The sequence below is a fragment of the Strix aluco genome, chromosome Z (assembly GCF_031877795.1).
Source record: "Strix aluco isolate bStrAlu1 chromosome Z, bStrAlu1.hap1, whole genome shotgun sequence".
NCBI lineage: Eukaryota > Metazoa > Chordata > Aves > Strigiformes > Strigidae > Strix > Strix aluco.
The window spans coordinates 46,781,198-46,804,229 of NC_133971.1; the positions used below are offsets into that span (position 1 = coordinate 46,781,198).

The window sequence follows — 23,032 nt, forward strand, 5'->3', positions numbered from 1 at the left end:
GCTTTATTACAAAAAATACATTAAGTTGAACTACATTTTTGTGGTGCTGGAGCATGTCCAAAAAGCAGCGAAGCTGGTGAAGGGTCTAGAGAACAGCTCTTATGAGGAGCGGCTGAGGGAACTGGGGTTGTTTAACCTGGAGAAAAGGAGGCTGAGGGGAGACCTCATCGCCCTCTAGAACTACCTGAAAGGAGGCTGTAGCAAGGTGGGGGTCAGTCTCTTCTCCCAAGTAGAAAGTGATAGGACAAGAAGAAATGGCCTCAAGTTGTACCAGGGGAAGTTTAAACTGGATATTAGGAAAAATTTCTTCACTGAAATGGTTCTCAAGCACTGGAACACGATGTCCAGGCAAGCAGCTGAGTCACTATCCCTGGATGTATTTAAAAGACATGTAGACATGGCACTTAGGGACACGGTTTAGTGGTGGACTTGGCAGTGCTAGGTTAACGTTTGGACTCAAATGATCTTAAGGCTCTTTTCCAACCTAAATGAGTCTATGGTTTTACACATTAATATCCTTTCATCAGCTACTGCTGCTAACCACAAGCTACTATGGTCTGATTTTATTGATTAAGCACCTTATTACTACCTGGAAAATGTGAATGGATTCTCATTTGCCATATTACCATGAAGTACCTTTGAACTACAAGTATTGTGCAATATTTTGTACAACCAATTCAGAGAACAATCTAAGTAGTGACTACCATACAACGATAAGCAACTGATTTACACAAATTCAAAAGTGTCAAACCTGTTTTCACTAGAAAATCTCTATATAACTGGAATAAACAAAGACCATTTTGAGTGCTCACTCACCATTTTCCAGTTAAACTTATTCATTCAATAATAACAACTTGCCTCTCTATATGTATTTTGTAATTTCTTGAGCTCATCATATTTACAACACTACCATAACCTGTAACTACCCTGACAAAGCCTCATAAACAGTATAAGCATTAAAAAAAAAATAATCAAGAAATCAGCATCAAATATAAGCTATTTTTATTCCACTACATGGTGTATTTCAAAGGGATCAAAAAACTGGTAAGGTAGCATTGAAAACCTATGTTGTTGCAATCTATTAATTTTGATATCTTTAATCGGCATATCTCCTTCCTGACCATGAAGATGTTATGATACAGGAAGATACACCTTATCTTTCTTTTATGTATATCTACCAAAAACAACAATTGTTTGCTGCGACATGACCATGATAATTAGTAATCCAGAGAAACTTATTCCCATTAATAGTATTTTCATAAGGACAAACTATAATTTTGCATAGTATGCAAAACTTGCAGTTCTTAATGACTTCAGACTGAGAAAAATTACAACTTGAAAACAAGATGATTTTAGACAAATTACTGATGTTGAATTCTTGTTTCTGCACTTAAAGCACACATACCTTTTCCTAAATGTGTATTTATACTCATGTATCTAGCTGTTCCTGTAAGGCTCTTGTGTTCTCGATATGGTATGTGCTTCTTTGTTTCTGGATCTACGTACTCCTTTGCCAACCCAAAGTCTATAATATGAATAGTTTGCTGGGTTTTGTTTCCAGGTCGTCCTATTAAGAAGTTCTCAGGCTTTACATCTCTGTATATCAAGTTCTTTGAATGGACATATTCCATACGAGAAATCTTTAATAAAAGAAAAAAAACAGAAAGTTTAAGTTTCAGGTTGCCACATTAAATTGTGGTAGAAGCTAAGTATCTTACACTGACTTTATATTTAAAAGGCAATCATCCCTCCTATCACCTCAAAACCAAAGGGCTATGGCCCTCTGAGCTCAAACCACAACACTCTTAAAGGTATCTCCCAGTTAAAGTCAATGGAAATTGTACACAACCCCTAAGTAGATACACCACACTGTGTATTGGAAACTTTTACAGTGGACGTTAGACATGAACCAGTATATAACAGAAGTTATCTTCTTTAAGAACAGCTGGCACCAAGTATGTTTTGTGCACATTAAAACTATAACCAGAAATTATGTCATCAAGCAGTGAATAGAGTTCCATGTAGATCTATTACACATTACAGGTATAAATGAAAGAAGTACTGAAGGTTCACTGCTATGCATATAACCTCCATTCTAGATGGATCACCTTCTGTCAAGATTTATATACTCAGAAAGGACCAGCAAGTATTAAATAAAGATGATCTTTGGATCTGTGATGATTTGAGCAATTTAAAAAAATAAACTTTGTCATTTTAGCTGCAAATAAGCTGAATATGTCTATATGTCTATACTTGCAGGCCTGTTATACAATTACAGTCATGTTTTAAACAGCTATTTTTGCCCTTCATGGGTAAAAACTACCTATTTAGGGAAGTGGAGGTTCAGTATCATCATTTCATAAGGACTTATTTAAAACACATTGTATCAAAAGAAATATTCAAAGCCTTATTTCTCTTTCTCTCTCTTTCCACTTCCACCCACCCTTGAGTGGGAAACAAATCAGGAAATCTTAAAAAAAAGAAAAAAGGAAGATTTCTTCATTGAATGATTTTGTGCTATTTTAGTATTTCTGGAAAAGTTTGGGGGATTATTTTGTTTGTTTTCTTTACAAGAAAGCCCAGGAAAAATGTTTATGCTATTTAGGAGTCCCACCATCCATTAATGGATTAAAATTGTTTTTATTTCAGGAAGGTTGACTTTTTAACTGAGTATATGAACCTAAAACTCATTATTTCAGGTTGTGATTATAAGAACTCAGAAGACAATGGAACTACATTCATGAGATGATTCTTGAAAAACTAGCACTAAGTAAATTAAAGTGACATAAGACAGTCTTCCTGCTAAAACTCTATCACAGGGTCTTTAGAAGCCACCAGTATCAATTTAAAACATGGGAAGTACAAATCTCTTAAGTGAAAGCATTTAATCCACTGAAAACTGACTTAGTTATTCTAATGAACACTCAAATTAACATCTATTCTACTTACCAACTGCACGGCTATCATAAGAACGGTTTTAAGAGAAAATGTCCTACCACACAAGTCAAATAAATCTTCCAGACTAGGTCCAAGTAGTTCTAGCACCATAGCATTATATTTGCCACATGGACCAAAATAGTAAACCTGAGGTATTCCATCTGTAAAATGAAGATACAAAGTAATTACAAAGGGTTAAATAAGATTAACGAACATACCAATAAAATTCCTACTCGATTTCAAGTTGATCTGAAGTTAAAAATACATTTTGCACACAAAAGAAACAACAAAACCTCATAAAAGCTACAAGTAAAACATACAACAGGAGTCATGACAATAGTACCAGTTTCATTAAGTATTTTATATTACATGTTTGACTTGTAGAAGATTTAAAAAAATAATAAAAATCAGGATCTATCTGTTAGGTTTTGTAACAGTAAATTGAAACAGGATTTTAAAAAGTTATGTAGAGAGGTTTAAATAAGCTCCTTTTCAAAAAAAATAGGGATTTAAACTAAACTTGTTAAATTAAGGTCATGACAAACATACATCCAGGAATAAAGCCACATTATCTTTAGAAATAATTTAAAAATCAAAGAGAGATTAATGAATCCTCAAGTTTAATGAGACCTTAAGTCAAGTTTTAAATACATGATCAAAATAAGAATACTATAGATGACAAACAGTTGTAGTCATCACTAGTTAGTATTAATTTTTTTCAAAATACAAGTGTTTTCTACTTAAATTTGCACTGGAAGGCTTCTCCTGTCTTCTCTTCCTCCATTATTTTTGGTTTCTGTTTAGATAACACATAAAAACCCCATCCTTCTTAAATGCAAGCTAGCCCATTAAAAAACTAAACACCACAGAGTAGAAGTTTGGTTTTTTAAAAATAAACCCTAGATTTCTAGTAAAATGTGTGGTAGACTGCAATTTATTGATTCAAACTATATGAAGGACAGGAATTTTTTTTATGTATCCGTAAGAACAGATGACATAGGGAATTTTCAGAAGTCTCAATGGGAGCCTATTATAAAGATTCACCCTGATTTCACTTGTGAAGTATCACACCAGACACCACCCTTAACTTCTTAAATTCTTTCAAAAATTGATGTCCAGACAGAATCCATTAAATTCTGTTCTTACAGTCAAATCATTAAAATTATTTAGAAGAGTAAGATACTTGAATAAAACACAATTTCACATTTAAAATTTTAAAGTAACAAACACTATTTTTTAAGTTTTTGTGTTTGGGCTTTTTTTTAAACTTAGAAAACTATTAAAATAAAAATTAAGTTCAGAACGAAACATGCATCATTTCCAAACACAATGTATGGGAACAAAAATATCCTACTGCATGTTCAGTTAGTAAACAGGTATAAAATACATCTACCTAGAAGAGCAAAAGGAAAATTTAGTGTTAAAGCTACATTTGTTTTCTAATGTTGTATGGAGTCTAAAATGTGAACTGTCATTCTGATACCTTATTTCCAAGTCTAACAGTTTTCCTTATGTAACATAGGTGTTATTCTCCAACACAAAACACATGAAGAATACGTTAATTTGTTGTTCATAAAAAAATATAAAAAACTAATACCGTACTAAGGCGTTGAAAAATTTATTTTTGTTGGGTTTTCTAAGGCGGCACTCCACAAACACTGGCAGGAACACATACTTAACAGTACACATTTCCTCAGCCAGCTGGTGATACCAAGGCCATAAACGTCTTGAAAACTAGGGCTAAAAGTCATATGCATTACACTGAGATCATTCCCTTACTGTCTAGTCTGTTACCGGAATCATTGAACAAAGGTCTCCTGATGTGCACAGCTTAGGCCAGCAAAACTACATGCTACCTGAAAAAATTACTTCTGTTTTTTCCCCTGAGCAGAACCATAACAAGCATGTCCATATAACAAGGCCTCTCCTGGCACAGCATGAGAATCAGTTAAATACGTTTAACAAATCAGAGATATCTAAACCTTCAGTAGAGACATAATCAACTTCCAGTTTAAGTTAGCAGTGCACATAATCACCCGCTTCATTAGAAACTGCTTCCTGAAAGAATATTTGACAAAATAAATGCAGGCATCAAGACTAGAAATGTTCTTTAATATTTTCAAGCACTGCACTTACAATTACATAGCAATAATGCCACGCTCTATTTTCATTTTCATATAATTCTTATATATACTTTATGAACGATGAGCACCACATATATTCCAAAAATTAATACAAAAATATTTTGCACTTCTGGACTTTATAGCTTTATATAAACACCTGCCTTAAGAAGCCAGGCAATCCAGAAGTTTGAAAATATCAATATTCAAAGCCTTATTATCAAATTTTACTTTTGCTTTTTTGTACATATGTGTTGTATGACTGCATAATTAAAAATAACTTGGTAACACTACCTCTATTCATCTTGTACTTCCCCATATGCACAGAACCTTTTCCTCATTCAACAGAATAAATTTTGTTCACTCAAGCAAGCCAATTCTTCCAGATATTTTTTGTGTTTCAGTATGTATTGTCTTTCTTATTTATTCTAAATATTCAACACTGAAAAAGTATTTCTCCTTTCATGTGACCTTCTTCTGTGGTGTCCATTGTTACAATACAGAACAACAAATTCTATTCTCAGAATACCCTAATGAAATAGTGTATTTTGCCTTCCTTCTCTGTAGATCACATCTAAATTTAAAAATTAAAACATCTCTAACTCTGGGTGTTTTTTGAGCTACATCAAGTCTCAAGTTTTTCATACCTTACTATAATGCTACCTATTACACTTAGGGCACAGATCTGTAATTGTGTCCACTACAGCTTTGGGTAAAACAAAACAACTTACTATTTTAGCAAAACTAAAAACAAATGATTGCATCATGTTTAAGACCATATTCACTGATCCCATTTTCTTCAACTGAGAATAACGAAAACATAACCCCTAAAAAAATCCAGTCTAACTGTTCAATTTTCTGAAGACTAGAGCTTCCATGTTTTTTAAACGTGTAATCATACCCATACCTATACTAATATTTAACTGTTCAGTCTTCTGAAGACTAGAACCTCCATTTATTTTTCAAATATGTATAATTATACCCATATCTATACTAATACACCTAACATGCATAATCACACTGATTTCAGAAAGACTTCACAGGAGTAGCTTATTGATACTAATGAAGGAGCATAGACCACATTGCACACTATATCAGAACATGGTACAAGATAGTGGTTTTAATTTTAAAAAGATCATCCCTAATTATCAGATAATGGATCAGAAAAGACGTTTGTACACAGAAGGGAATATCATAACTCTAGAATTCAAACTTTCTGCCTCCACTTTCTGCTTTGGTGGAATTGCACATAGAAATGTGGATGTATCTGCAGCAGCAAATTAAGTTATCCAACAGATGTACAGAAACATCAGTCAAAAAAACCACAAAACCCCAACCACCTGAACACAGAAAGAAGAAAAGCACTTGGGAATTTGAAAGAAGGAGCACCACTTGTAATAGCCTGAGACAATATTCTGAGAATCTCTGTTCATCTATTTGCATGTTTAAAAACATTAACTCCAAAATATTCTGAATAGAAGTTAGTTTCCTCCATTACCACTGCATCTGCTCTGTGTCTCTTTATAACATTTTAAAATATTAAAGGCCCTTCAAAGATAAAGACAGAACACTTCTGAGCTTTGTCTAGATTTCTAGAACTCGTTTGCATGTCTACATGTTAGCAGAAAGGAATTTGTGATGTCAGACTTGTAGGCAGCTGCCGATTTCAGAAATGTGTTTATGGATGTCAAAACCAACCTTTAACATTTTATTCTACCCTATCATATCATGAAAGCACCACAGAAACTCCTGTTAAGTATAGGTCCAGGGCAGAGAGATAGCAGTTCAGCATCTCATTTTAACATGGCAAGAATAATACTTACTCTACCTACAACACTTGATCCTCTCATTAGATGAAAATTCTAGAATACCCCATGTGGTTAACATGCTGTTACTAACTTCTGCAAGGCAGATATGCAGTATTATGTCTAAAATTCCCCATGTTTATAAAATCATCTCATATTAACAGTTCAAAGCACTAGAAGTTTGGGGGTTTGTTTTTAATCAAAAGAGTCTTACTGCTTTTCCTTAAGAACAGTAACCTAACATCATTCTGTTATTTGTGTTATTTCATGTCTCCAGATCTCCAGAAGAAGAGTCAGAAAGTTACATGTTACTAATAAAGAGTACCTGAGATTTTTTTCCCCACAACAGAGATATAAACATAAATCAGCTTAGAAAAAACAAAGAAGCTTTCATTTCTAGAAAATGAGGAATTCACCCTTTTGTTGACAGGATATTCCAATACTTAGCCAATTAAGAATGTGTATTTTATTGCCATTTTTAAGTAGTCTGGCTTCAACCATTGAAGCCCTTTGGTGTAAGAATATAAGGAAATACTGGGAAGCAAAAAGACACATCCCAGTCTTCTTTCTGTGAAATTAAAGAAGTCAGTGTTCTTAAGTATCTTGCTCAATAATTACTTTGATTACTATTCAACCCTTTCTATTAGCTTGATGCAGCTTCTGCCGTGTTCTCAAAAATCTTTTTAAAAGTACACACACACACCCCCCAAATTATGTGCTGAATTCCATGCTTGTCACACTAATGTCACTATAAAGTTACAGGTAACTTCCTATTCTTCCGCCAAAGAAAAAAATTGCCTGTGGACAAAAACAGTTGCCCTCACTCTGTCAGACGGTTGTGTCACATGTGGTATGCACAGGAGAGATCCTCGCATAAAAGTGGGAATGCAGAGATGATGACAGTAGTGTACTTGTTCATTCACTCGCTATTGGCTTATTGCAGTTTACGTGTGCCCAATGAAGTGGCTTTATGGATTATATTGTCTAGTTTTCACTAAACTACCTCTCACAAAATGGATAAGCTGCTTAAAACGATTCCCACAAAGAAACCATACATTGAAGATAATGCTACTAATGCTAACACAGAAAGAGACAGAGCTGACACTTCTCCTTATAAGAGATAATTTTCAAGAAGAATTTCTTGAAAAGCTAACTACCACCTTGTGTTTATTGGATCAAGAAAACTGCATTAAGTATTCTGCATAAATTATCATGTGATAAAATTGTGCATCAAATTAAGAAAATATTATGAAAATAATAATCAAAATATCAAATAAGGAGCACATATCCTCCAGTTATGCGTTTTTTTCATAACTGTATACACTGCAATCGTTCCAGTATTTCACTATTAGTAAGCCAGATTTATACTTTGGTTCACATTCAGAGAGAAGAAAAGGAAAACAAGTGTTGTTTTCTTTTCTCCTGTTCCCAGCTTCTTCGCACCGAGTAATGAGTTACTGAATAGAACCACCTCTGTCATCTGTCAAGACTGGTTTATCACTCAAAAGCTTTAATCCACCATGTTTAGGTACATGATGTCCAGAGAGTTTTTAAAGCTGACATGTGTGACTTACCCTACAACAATGCCAAAGTAAAAACATTACAATAAAAGGAAACACCATTAGTAGACTACAACTGTATCTGTGAAACAGCTTTAAAATAAAGAAAATCAAGTACATTATTCCTAGTTCATAACCATTATACACCTTTGCTGCTATCTTTTTCAAAGACTTCAGTATCAAACCTTATTTAAGCCTGAGGCCACGTATGCTGTTCACTGCAATTATCTCATGCAATATTGGGCTGGTTCTGGCTGGGATACAGTTAATTTTCTTCATAGTAGGTAGTATAGGGCTGTTTTGGATTTGTGCTGAAAACAGTGTGGACCAAACAGGGATGTTTAACTCACTGCTGAGCAGTGCTTACACAGAGCCAAGGCCTTCTCTGCTTCTCACACCACCCCACCAGCGAGTAGGCTGGGGGTGCACAAGAAGTTGGGAGGGGACACAGCCAGGATAGCTGACACCAACTGACCAAGGGGATGTCCCATACCATATGACGTCATGCTCAGCATATAAAGCTGGGGGAAGAAGGAAGGGGCAGATGTTCAGAGTGATGGTATTTGTCTTCCCAAGTAACCATTACACAAGATGGAAACCTGCTTCCCTGGAGGTGACTGAACACCTGCCTGCCAATGGGAAGCCGTGAATGAATTCCTTCTTTTGCTTTGTTGCATGCACAGCTTTCACTTTACCTATTAAATGGTCTTTATCTCAACCCATGAGTTTTCTTCATTTTTCCTCTTTTGATTCACTCCCCCATCCCACTGCAGGGAGTTGAGTAAGCAAGCAGCTGTGTGGTGCTTAGTTGCTGGCTGGGGTTAAACAACAACAAATATACATAACAACTAGGATGAACACAGATCCCCATTTTAAAAATTCCAGCTACTTGCATTAACACAGATACTACATAGTACCTTCAATTACTGCATGTCTGTGTCCTCATTCAGAAAAGAACAGCTTGATAAATAAGCAAAGACTGTCGAAGTAGTATGTAACACAAGTCAATGGCAATACCAACTGCACTTAACCTTGTGTTCCAAATCAACCACTGACTTAATTTTGAGCCATATCTTGACAAAATATAGATACAATCTAAGTTTGTAAAGCTATTAAGCAAGTAAGCAGCTTTTCAGTGCTTTTCAGTTTCTTGTAATATTAGTTTCCTTTTAGAGTTTCCTCTAAGCCAGTCAAGAATCACAGCTACTGATGCTATTTGCGTTATATCTTGCTGTTTAGATTGTCTGTTAAATCAGATCCATAAATGGCAGTAAAATACATAAGATTGCACTTGCAGAACAAGCCGTTTTGTGTTCAGCTTCCTATGCCCCACTGCCTTTTATCTGTAGTTTTAATTTTCATATGTAGTTTTCATTTTCATATTCACTGGACACAAGCAAAATACCCTGAACTGAGCAGACTGAAGATCTGCAGTAACAGCCATCTTCCATGGCACATTTGTACTGGTACGCTGTGAAGGATGCAATTCAACAACTGTCACAAACACAAATATTCTGTACTAAAACTACAGAATCTGGCCTGAATCCTCTGAAAGTAAGTGATCATAAAATATAGGATAGTGCCATTTGTGGTTTTTGACTTGAACCAAAGCAGCATGCACAAAACCAAAGCAGCATACACAGAAAGCCATACAATCTCTGGAAATGTAGCACTTCATGGCTACTGAAACCAAGGTCATCTATGCACTGTAAAACTCTAAATATGGAATGAAACATTATATAAGCAATATGACTTCAGCACTGCTAAAATGCCATGTTGGAGGCATGCACAACACACTTAAACTACATTTCTTATTTACAAATATAAGAATATGTTTGCAAATATAAGAAAAAATAATATAACAGTAAGCTTTTTCCATTAAAATATAACTAGTTATTTACATTACTAAAACAGAGTCAGAGTTAGAAATGCATTTTTATTATAAGCCTTATTAAAACAAATATTCATTTATCTAACATTCGCAATGTTCTGTGAACCATACTGTCGAGTCTCCCTCACAATTACCGCTATCTATTATATTTTCTATGAAAAACACTGATTAATCTCTGTAATCTGTGTGTGATATCACATTCCAAAATCAATACAAATTTCTGTATACTGCCAGGTTTCTTCTGGTAAGTAATTATTGTTACTCAAATATTAACATGTGCATTCCTAAGCTATATTTAAATTTACGCAGCTGCCGGTCTTACCAGATCTCTTGAATTTAATCTAGGGAAAAAAATTCTTTTAAATATAATTGAGAAAATTCTGTACATTTCCTTAAGCCAAATGCTAGAAAGGACTGCATAAAACAAGAAAAACTGCCAGCAACATTTCTTACAGTTTTTGTTGGACTGTACTTAGAAAAATAAACATAATTATCATCGTTTATTCAGTTAAACATAATTATTAGCATATTCACATTAATAATTGAGCAGCTCAACCTTCCTGTTAAAGTATATTGGCAGCAATGGAACTCAAAACCCGGTTAGCTTTTTCCCCAAACAGCTCACAGCAAAACCCTAACAGTCATCAGTACACAGATTAACAGTGCATCTGAACAGACACCTCTTCAGTCAAGAGTTTCATTATTTCATTCAGTTTAAGTGCTTTTAATAATAAATTGTTTAATTAAGCATAAAGCATGATTTTCTAAGTTCACCCACCCTATATTTTTATTATTTAATAGAGATTAAAAAAACACAACTGCTTATTATTTATTCTTCTACATAATCGCGAAGTAGAACAGAAGTAATAAAGCAGGACAGCATTACTAAAAAAAATTAAAAGTGAAATAAAGTTCAGTTTTCAATTTAAGAGCAAATTGTCAGCTACCTACCTAAGACTATATCTCAAAGCAACATTCATGGGAAGTTACTACAAGAATCCACTTTGCATTTATACTGAATGACTGTTAACAAGATAAATGGACAGGTTATAAAGTGAGAAACTCTTGACAAACAGATAAGAAATAATGACACATAATTTACGTATGTAAAACTACGACTACCCTGAACCAAGTTACTTGCTAGCTCTTATAGTTAACAGCTAGGCATTCTGTCTCCAATTTTAATTGTTACTGATTGTTTGAAACATACTGCACTTAGAAATGAAATTATACTTTAAAATCTGAAGCTCTAGTAAATTATTACCACTTTAATTAAGTACTGATAACATTCAACTACTTAATATGTTTGTATATATACATTGCATTAGAGTACCTGTAAAAAAATCTTCTAACTCACTTCGAACCCTGGCAACTTCCATGATTTTCATCCTATAGTAACAGCAAGTGCAGGATGCTATTCCCAAAATATTTTTAAAAATATACAATGGGATAAGTTATTTTCCATTGTTTCTATAAGATCCATAAACAAAAATGATCACTTGCCACATAAATTTAGCAACAATTTACTTCCAGCGCTGCAATCAAGCAGACTTGTTACTGAGATACTTCCTCATGATATGGTAGAATATCAACCTAGTATATAAATTACAATCTACCAGTTGAGAAAGGAATTAAGAGATCATAATAAAGTGATGATAATTTTGTCTTGGGAAGAGTTACAGGAGAGCACAGATGCTGATACACTGTGATGAAGTCACATTTTCTTCCACAGTCTGAAGTGGAAAGCAGAGTAGCTATGGCCCAGGGGATGAGCTAGAGGTGATCTCAATAGCTATCTGAAATCCCTTTGTCTCCTACCATGTAAAAGTAGTATTTTTAGTGGCTCCCAATGAAAGATTAAAAAAAAAAAAAATCACTTATGACTACCTCAAATACAAAAGATAGACTTCCTTTCAGTGCCAATATCTGCCTCATGAATTTTATACAACTCTATTCAGTATATAGAAAAATTGAAAAGGTGTCACTGAACCTTCAAATCACACACACACTCTCAAGCTGGTCTGAACTGAAATTAGATGAAGAAACATATTTTTATTACCATAAATATTTTTGTCTTCACCTACAGGAAAAAGCACAGAACACTGAAGTACAGAATTTCATTCTTGTCCTTTAGCACAAACACCTTTTCCACACAGAAAACAAGGAAAAACCTATGAACAGCAACATCTACCCTACAGTCAATATTAAATTGTGTATAACGAACACTTCTTTGTTACAAGGTACAATCTCGAGCTGAAAAAAAATCAGAAATTCAGAGTATTTAAAACTGACTCTGCTACATTCCCAAACCAAAACACCATCTGGAGAATCTTGATATGCTCGAAATGCTGAAATAAATATTCTACTAAGCTTGATGATGAAAATGGTGAGAAGAGTCCAATCCTCTACAACAGCAGCCAACCACTATGCACAAATGCTTCATGCTTCCCTGGCTGCAACTTCAAGATTACTCTTTCTCACACTAACAGCATTTAGTAGCCAATACATACACAAGTGAACTAGGAACATTTCTGTATCTTCCAAAATCACATTATGCCAGCACTGCAATCTTCTTCAACCACTAATCCAACAACAACCTTTTCATCACCACTGTCCAAGTAGCATGGTTCTGCTACATCTAAGTCAGGCTCTCATGACCTCAAAACTGAAAAATACATTTTTAGTAAGCAATGCAGAGCACATTTACCACATAACTGTTAGTACCAAACCAGGAAAAAGATTCTCATGTACAGAATGCAATACTTAACATTCATTTCACACTGGCCGTAACCTTTTAAAATACAATACCTTTTTCCATAGTACACAAATACATATCTTAGGCATAAACTGGCCAATAGTCACCCTGTAAGAGAAGTGTTTGACTGCCAGTTTTAAGAGTCTTAAGTGTTAGACTTCAGCTAAAAGAACAGAAGTTCAAAAATTAAGAAAAATAAAATACCATTAAGAGTATTAAGCATCTGCCTTCTCCAGAACATCAATGCAGCAGTTTCAGAAGTAGGATAATCCACAGCTGACCAGGTCTTTGTCTCTTTCAAAAATGACCTCAAATGAAAAACTAAAATTGAACAATGGATACACCTTCTTGATATAGTCAGGTACTACAGTTAACAGTCTGCTCTTAGTAAAACAGCAGCATCGCAGACACAAGCTCTACTAAAGCAGGTTAAGCAGCAGGACTCGCTGGCCATTCTTTTGTTTCACTTGTCAGCTAGGTAAGTACAAAAGAGTCCTCATTCACTTGTAAAGACTTCCAGACATTAAGATCCATGACCCACAGGCTTATTAAAAGACTTTAGAAAACTCAGACAATAGAAGTTGAACAGTTTTTATGCTCTTCAACACATAACAGTACATAACTTCTTTAATATATACACAGACTCCTTATTGCAGAAGGAACTGAACCATACCATAAATACCTACCTGTCAAAGAAATAAAAGCATTTTAAAAGTTTTCACCAACAAGGTTTTTAAATTGAAGAAATCCCACACTAAAAAAATCCTCAGGTTTATTCCTCAATACGCAAATTGAACCAGCAGTTCCCCCCTCAGTTCCTCCTAGTAGGAACTACACTGAATTGAGATGCAGTAAAATTATGGCCATAGCACATGAAATAAATCTACAGTTCATCTTCTCACCATGAGGAGAAAGATTAATAGCATTGAAAATGAACACAAAAATCAATAAAACCCACAAAACTGTTTTCTACTTGTTCTAAAAGTCTTAGTGTAATTTCAGGTAAGAATTCAGCTACATTTTTATTTGTTGTACTGCACTTATGAGAATGTATCGGTCTTTCTTATCATTCATACTTGGATATTAAGAAAAACAATTTTAACTAAAATTTTGTTAGAATTAAAGATATTTTAAACTCCATCTGTAGGTTGCTCATTCAGTTGACTAGGAATTCCTGCATATTGACTAAATGATCTCAAACTTCATGAGGAGAGCATGTTCAGTTACTGAATGACAAAATTATGGCAGAAAAGAAGTAAAAACCTCTATCGGTATATAAAACTTATACGAAAGCTAAATAGTGATGTGACTAAAATAAGCCACACCTTTAAACCAGTTCATGAACTATTTTTAATAAGTTTCAGATCCATTCCCCATTCCCCTGAATAATTAAAAATGCTTTGAAACAAGCCCAAAAGTACATAAAATGTTTCTTGTTCAAGAAGAATTCTTTACATTTTTTCCTGACAAACACCTACATGCATGTTCAGTACACACTCACAGGCATGTTCAGTAAAAAGCGTATTTGCTTTTTTTCAAGGGCACTCACAAGATCAGAAGTACTAAGATACTCTATTAAAAAGGCTTAGAAGGTAAAATAATCTGTTGCCCAATAACATTTTCTTTACTTGCTTTCAGGAAGATATTTCAGGAAAATAACCTAATTTTCTTCCAGAACTGTTGATCCACATGGTTAATGCCTCTCCCTCCTTCCCATGTCACCCCCAAATAAACTGGGATTTCACAAGGGCTGCAAGTATTTTACCCCTTAAGCTTCAGGTTATTTCACACTAAATGTGAGTCTTTATAGTAAAACCTGTGGAATTAATAGTTCTTATTTGTGAAAAATGAAGTTTTGTTTATAGGAAATAATGGCTCTGCTTACAAAATTGGGAAAGAAAGGAACACTATTCCCTTTCCACCAGTTGCTTCTGAAACTATTTTTCAGTAGTAATTTGCTATTAATACACATGTATGCATGTATACATGAGGAGAACAAGTGGAAAAGCTATCTCATACAATTAAACGCAAAATAAGCGGTACACACTCAGGTATAAAGCTATCAGCCAAATTACAAAAACTTTTGTGTGAATAAACAAAAACAGCTAAGGAAAAGAATACTTTATCATTATTAATAAAGCCTGCAAATGTGGATTTTTAGGAGCTTGGAAGACTCCAGACAACTAGAATTCCTAGTACAGCAAGTAATTACTTTTCACAGAAACCTGTCTGCTCACAATTACTAAACTTCAAATTTCTTCCAGCAGTAATAGCTATGGACTCTTCTGCCACTTGCACAATGAAGATACACTTCCTTCAATTTACTCTCTGACAAAAATACAACCACTGCCCATAAAGCAACACTATCTACATCTGGCATAACATCTCTAGTAACTCCTGGTTCTACATAGGAAGGATTAGTTGCTTCCTAAATTTATTGCCTGGTCCATCAACTTTCCACCACTATGTTTTGTAACTGTCCATGTGACAAAATACCTTAAATCTACACTTGACAGCAAACACACGTCATGAAAAATCAGTAAACCCAATTACAGAAACTACAGAACACAGCATTTCTTTTTTTCTAGAAGACCCTTCGGCTGCATAACTTCCTGGGCTTGAGGGTCCAACTCCTGCAAAGGGAGAGTGTTGCAGAAAGAATTAGCAAATTTTAAACTTCTCTAACAAGACAGAAGCATGAATACTACCTTCTTCATGATGAGTCTTTCCCACAAAACCCATTAAAGTAAGTCTCAAGCGGGGAGCCTGAGAAATTCAGACAAGAGTCAAAAAGGAGTTCTATGCCTGCTGGGGTGAGGCTTTCACTCTTGAAATACAAGCAGGTTCCTTCGAAAACAGAGGAGGTCTATAACAAGGTGGTTCATAAATACTGAAGACGGCTAGTAACTCATCAGCATTATCATCTTGTTTTCATCCCAAACGTCTCCTCATCTTCATGCAAAGAATCTGAGAGATCATTCTCCCTTACAGTACTTCAGTAAGACAACAGAGAAAGTGATAAAACTCATTGCAAGCAACAAATAGGGTTACAAAGACTGAATGATATCTGAAGTGAAGCAGACTAACCTTGACTTGCCTACATTCTTAAACACTCCCCCAGTCTTATTCAGTAAACAAAAACAAAGTTACATTTGTTAAGACATTTTTTTCCCAAGAAATATTTCCATAAGGGTTCCTACCTCTGAGAAGCCTTGCTTATTTTCTGCAGTCTGAACCTGTATTTACAGCTTTATTCTTACCTCCAATACACAGCTATTTCACAATTTTAGATAGTTCAACCTTGGTTTTCACAGGTGGGTAATGTCCCTAACTTGTGGGTTGGGGTGTCCCAGTAGTTAAGCAATTAAGATTTACTATTTCACAATGCTAGTCTAGTGTATGCTGATGATTCACAACTACCAACAAAGAAATAGACATTATACCCTGATGACTTTCTCTAATTAGTAAACATACGAGACTCAACATTTCAACTTGACATTCTGCAACTTAATTTTCCACCTATGAACAGAAATAGACAATGTCATGTCTTGCAAAGACTTATCTTTAAAGATTCCTGGCTCCAGAGCATTCATACTACAGCACCAAAAAACGTTCTATATGAAAGTATGTTTCCCTGGTGAGGGTCTTTAAAGAAGAGCACAAAATGTTGAACGCTACCTAACTAAACACTATCAAGTCTGTGCATCATAGAACATATGATTCTGACTTTTTGAAAGTGAAAGCATTTTAAAAGTATTTAAATTCATCATAACACATATATACAAGGCAACAAAATGAAAGTGGTATGGGCATATTCATTTTGTAATCCCTGACTTGCAGATGACTTTTCAGTTTAAGTAGTATTTTACTGTAGTTAAGCATAACTTGGAAATCACACTTACACCACCTTTGATAGAAAAAAACAAATGAATGTGCATGTAGAAAATAACTACCAGCACTCCATTTTATACAATTAAGTTCTATATTAATAAAAAATGGAAAAAGTAACTAACTACATGACCTGTGAAAAACTACTCAAGGAATTAAAGGAACATTTTCAAGGAAAAGATATCATAAGATTTTTTTCCTAGGGTATAACCGATTTAGAAAAGGTTTGTACCCAGTTTCCTAGTTTAAGAAGCCTCACATCTTGCTGACTATATACAGTTTTGTGAACAGCACAAAAATACGTGAGAAGGTTTAGGTATTGCTCACCTATAAAAGCAAAATGTGATAACTGGATCATTGAAGGGACCATCATAAGAGTATTTCTGGGTGTAAAAGCACCAAAGAGAGCAAAATGAGAAATTCAACTCTTAAACTGCACTTAATTTTTTTTAAAAGTATTTAAGAGACTTAAAACTAGTAAGCACCCATATACACTTATCAGTGGAAGTGATGTAAAACTGAGACTGAATCTATTTAAATATCATAACTTAAAAAACGATTAGCAGATTAGCCGTTTGGTCATTTATAGTCTTCATTCGAAGAGAACGCACTGGGAATAGTCTAAGACTGCTTAGTTTACAGTTTAAGGTATACCCATATGCACACAAATTCTGTGATATTTAAGACATTAAATATTCTTATGATTTCATAGACATACTATAAAGAGTAGAATAAAAGTCTTACAATACTAGAAAAATGTATGCTTTAATCTACTGACTCATGGGGCTCTTTTCTGCTTAAAGTAACTAGGGACATTTTATTAAATAGATTTATACCCCTAAATCAGAAAACTTCCATCAAAAATTGATCCTGGATTACATCACAGTAAAATGCATGACACTGCTTTTTACCTCCACATCCTAGCTGCTTGTAGAATCTGTATTCCAAATGTAGCTGTGGTGCTCTCGACTTCATTGGCTCCTGATTTAAAAACAAAAACAACATTTAAAACAAAGCCTCTCTGCCAAAGCCTAAAAACTAATACACTAACCTACTATCAGCCAAACTAACCCTACTGCTTCCAAGTTATGTGAAACATTTGAATGTTTCTTCCAAACTTACTTAATTAAGAAACTAAGGAACCTAAACCTCAGTCAGGTGAGACTACAGTGTACAGGGACATTTACAACTTGTATTGCTCCACAGGACTGTGGTCCAACATCCAAGTCAAATCACAGACCCACAATGGAATACTTAAAAAATAATCTGTCTGAAGTATGTGGGTGATGTGCCTTACAGCTCTCAAAAGGTGGCACTGATAGGCAGTTTAACAGATTGAAAAGACTCTCCACACACCTACTATATATGATAGATGTATATCAAAAAAAAATTTTATCCTAAGATCTTGACAAAAAATTATCAAATCCTTCCACCAAATAACAGTTTAGCAGAAATTATGTAGCACCATTCTAAACTATATGCAAAACAAAAAAGAGCGCCAGAATAAGTTTGTCATTTAGATCTTTCTTTTCCCAACATAATTTACATAAATTAATGAAATCTTAGCTCTGTGTTCTACATACCAATGTGGCAAGGTCTCTTAGAATAAAGTGACATGAGATCAAGCACAGGAACACACAACCAGCCTAAATGAAAGTTCTAAATTCTTGAGTGCTTCCCTTTGCAAAGTAAACAGAGTTTATTGTGAGATTCTTAAAGTAATTTCCTAGAGCATCTTTTAAGAAGATATGCCTGGTTTCTTGCAATATGTAACATCTTCCAATGCATCAGTAGTAATCTGGACATCAACTGTGCATTATTCCTACTCAGACTGCTCCTACTAGAACTGCAGCATGTAATTAGTAAGATGGTTAATATACTTATCAGCAATAACTGATACTGCTGGACAGCAGTTTTCAGGAAATGTTTGGGCAAGGTGTTAATCTCTTTCCTCACACCATCTTCTCCAGAAGCTAATAGTTTATTAACCTGTGTTTTTTCCCTGTGGCACATCCAGGCCATGGAAACCATGAGCCAATGTGCAATCATTGAGAAAGAGTCCTCTTCTTCAAGCCATCTCCCTCCAACACTCAGATGTTTCAAATTGCTGCTACTGCTACAGTCAAAGTCCCTGTCAGGGTACATTTACGCATTTGATTTTGCCAGGATACCAAAGGTTGAGGCCCAAAAGGAAAGAGGGGCCAATGTAACAGTTTCTACAAAAAAACCCAAATAGAATTTAATATATGCTTTTTATGCTTATAAGCATTCACCCTAGTTGAACACTGGAATTCTTTACAAAGAACTGAGCAAGAACTTTCTAAAACAAAAAGATGTTGATTCTTCACAAAAATTAAGCAAGACTAACTAAGCTACCAAAAGGTCCTACTTAGAGCTTATGAGTAGAACACATGAAATTTATTGTCAAGCATTAAAGACAGACATCCCTTAACAAAACACTTTACTGCAAACATAGGCCCAAGCAAATCAGTGCAACTACCAACCTTTAGTACTAGACTTTCAGAGGTATAAGTAAACCCACTATGAAGCACATTACTGAAACATTTTAATCTTTTACAAAACCACACAAATTTAGCTACTAGTTTGCCTGCAGTAGTATTATACAAGTCTGATAGTTACAAAATTTACCGCTGTCTACGTAGTCACTAATTAAAGCTTGTAATTCTGCCTGCTAAGAGGAAAATATTTCAGTCCATAAAACTGCATGTCTGATGAATATACTTAGACAAGACGCTGGCTTATGGGCAGTTTGTTTTTGTTCCATTATACAAGTTCTTCTTTAACTGATAGTACACATTAACAACTTACTCACCACTCAATGTTATAAGATGTTCCCACAATAAGGATGAAAAATATTTACTAATGTAAATAGACCCAAAAAGAATTGTCCTAGAGAAAAGGAACAGCTTTCAATTTTTTGACATACACATCTACACTTTTTCAAATCAATGCTGCTTGTTCAAGTCATCAGCAGTAAAGAGCTCTGCTAAGCCTCCAGACAACAAATGTTCTCAAACAGTCGAACAAGTCTACCTGACACCTGCACACCAGCCAAAGACTGAAGTTAAACCCTGTCTAGCAGAGACACAATTAAGTACTTTTACTTCCTCCAGTAATGGTGGGAAAAAAAATGTGGTAATATGTACTTATTGGCTGACAGTCTTCTGGAAGTGCCTTATATTTGTAAAGAGGCTTAGATTATCTTCCTGACCATTCAGAAACTCCAAATATACAAAGGAAATACAATCTTTTGTTCAACAAATCTTGTGAGAGGGCAAGCACAATAAGCTCTTCACATAAAATGTTTTGTTCCTATACATCCCACTTCACAGCATTCAGTGAACTACTAATAAACAAGAATAGACAGATAAGGATAAATCAAGACAAAGGTATGCTAAATGTAATCTTTCACCTTAACATAAAAGTGAAGAATACACCACTAACTACATTTTTATGAGTAAGCCTAAAAAGCATGTTCAAAAATAAAAAAGAAATGGTGAATCATGGTTCTTTATTTTCATTAGTATTTCAGTACATTTCAGCATCTAAAAATAAGCTTGGGAACACATTAAGTGTTCAAACATCATGCTATTCCCAGAGGGCTTTGAAGCCAACTTCTCCTCTTACCAAAAGAAATTAGTACATTTCATTTACTTAGAAAAACTAAGGTCTTCACCAAAGTATTCTGAAACAACTGTTCCAGAATTTCTACAATGTTCTATAAACAACCTTCACTACGCTGCTTTTACATTCAAGTCTAATTATTTCAAAGTTTCTATATTAAAACCAAGATAGCTTCTGTTCTCTGAAAAGAAGCATCTCTCCTTAATGAGTGACTCTGGGTCTTGCTGCCATCAAAGAATTAATGTGCAGTTTACTATGCACCAGATACCTGAGGAGTAGAAACAACAGCTCCTTAGTTCAGAGAGGTTCTTCTGAACCAAGTTTTTCGCCTCCTGTTTTCTTTTGTGCAATGCTTATACATTCAGACAGAAGTATAAAGACATCTGAAATGTGAAATCTGTTTCAATTCATAATGTGGCATTTTTTCTTTTTTTTTATGTCAAATACATGGAATAAACTATAAATTACTATACAATTTTCAAGATATGTCACTTCCCCTCTAAAGAGCGTTGAGAAAACATTTTACTTACTCTAATCATAAGGTCAGAAATTTTCAAGAACTCTAATGTTAACCCAAAGCACAATATAAACATTCAGCTATTACCTACTTTTCATGTTTTTAGTAATCCAGTGAGAACTCCTACTCAGTGTATCTTCTGTCTCTGCTTCGTATTTTCTTAAGCAACATCAAACAAAAGCTATTTTCAGGAAAAAAAATCTTTAAGAGGTAGGGCTCTTATTACAGGAAAAGCAGTCTATTAAACAGTTGCCTTTGATTTGGATTTAATACAGCCTTATAGAGAGGTTCTGAAATGCTATCATTCTAGACTGCAATAATTCTTCAAAAACAGGAAAGGAGGAAATAACATTCCAGCCTTGGAACCAACTGCAATCTTCTTTCCACACACATCCCATTTAAAATTTTAAGGATTAAAATCTTAACAGTTGAGTGATTAATGAATCAATGAATTAAAGATTACTGATTAAAAGCAGCAGTGACTACCTCATAACTTGCTATCTTTCACAAAGACATAAAGAAAAATTGACTTATTTCCAGAAGCAGCTCAAGCAGAAATTCCTTTAGTTGGTATTTGGTTAGTAGTTAAGCATCCTGCAGCGGAGATAAGTTCAGACAATGAAGAAATTTGTCAAAGGGAAAGGGAAGAAGAAAGAAGGAGAGGGTAGAGCTGAATAGGGAATAGGAGATATAACACGTAATAAAAGAGGTAAATCTAACAATAAATGAAAAGGTAAGCAGGAAAGGTACAGTTCATGCATACCAAATGGTTATTTCTGATGAACTACCTGATCACAAGATACCAATCTGTGTACTAAGAGACCAGCAGAAGCATACAAACACTAGTAGACAGTGCGCTTCAGTTCTTCAGAGTCTCATTCCAGTCCTTAAAAAAAATCTGTTCTAACTTTTCAGACTTGGGTATCTGCCCAACCAGAACAGGCCATGATGAAAGAAGCCAGGTTGAGTTTAAGATTCTGGAACTATAGACATTTTACCAGAATATGTGTTTACATACAAACTTTATACATTAAAATGCATACTATGTATGATCTTCAGGCCTCACACAGAAAAATCATTTAAGCTATTTCCTTACGTGAGTCCTGAACTTGCCAGAAGCATCATAAACAGGAAAATACTTGTATGATTTTGTCCACAAGGGAAATAAACTTTTCACTGCATGGAATTAATAAGTCAAAATAGTAGATATCAAATCCATTTACTTTCAACATCAGAAGCACTCCTGGAAGGTGCTGTACAGATGCAGCCATTATAATTCGTGCTCTTCAGAGAAACCCACACAATCCTCCTGCACTAGGATATACAGTTACCATTTACACACAAAACACCTGGCACAGGAGGTGTCTTGAAAACAGTATGTCAGCAACTGAATGCTACCATGAGGAATACAAATACAATTTTGGGATACTGCAGGAGAGATACTACCACAACTGTACCTGTCAAGGGTAACTGCTCAAACTAGAATACATACATAATTCAAGTAACCCTGTTCAGGAATGTCAAACTTGAACTACAAGGGTTGGAAAGCAGAGAGAAAATTAAGAGTGCCTTATTAAGGATAACAAAACAAAGACAGAGTATAGGCCTAATGACCCCTCTCAAAGCACAAAGGGAGTATGTGTCAGAGATAGGGAAAACCTGTTAGGCTTACATTTTAAAAGGGAGAAGATGGTATACTATGAGGAAGTACAACCTACCTAACTGTTAGAATAAAGTCCTGACACTGCTTCCAATAGAAGAAAAACAGCAAAAAAGCAAAATTCAACTAAATCCTACAATTTGATGCAGTTGCTTTTAGCAGACTAAAGTTTGTGACCTAAATCACTTCCATTTTGGAAACAAATTCAAAAGCACTGAAAGATATAATAAACATGAGAACCATGTTAAAAGAACC

At 34.7% G+C, this 23,032-nt stretch overlaps 1 protein-coding gene across 7 annotated transcripts in view; it reads right to left on the minus strand.

Moving 5' to 3' along the window:
- CSNK1G3 (casein kinase 1 gamma 3) overlaps positions 1-23,032 on the minus strand; it is a 90,517-nt gene that overhangs the window by 38,351 nt on the left and 29,134 nt on the right. For 4 of the 7 annotated variants that reach the window (XM_074812078.1, XM_074812079.1, XM_074812082.1 and 1 more), the window contains exons 5-8: positions 17,867-17,936; positions 17,283-17,338; positions 2,950-3,098; positions 1,406-1,640 (exon numbers count right to left, since the gene is read on the minus strand). In XM_074812078.1, the coding sequence (XP_074668179.1) occupies positions 1,406-1,640; positions 2,950-3,098; positions 17,283-17,338; positions 17,867-17,936 (510 nt within the window). The remainder of the gene's footprint in view (positions 1-1,405; positions 1,641-2,949; positions 3,099-17,282; positions 17,339-17,866; positions 17,937-23,032) is intronic. The other 3 variants (XM_074812081.1, XM_074812085.1, XM_074812080.1) reach the window with 1 other exon arrangement.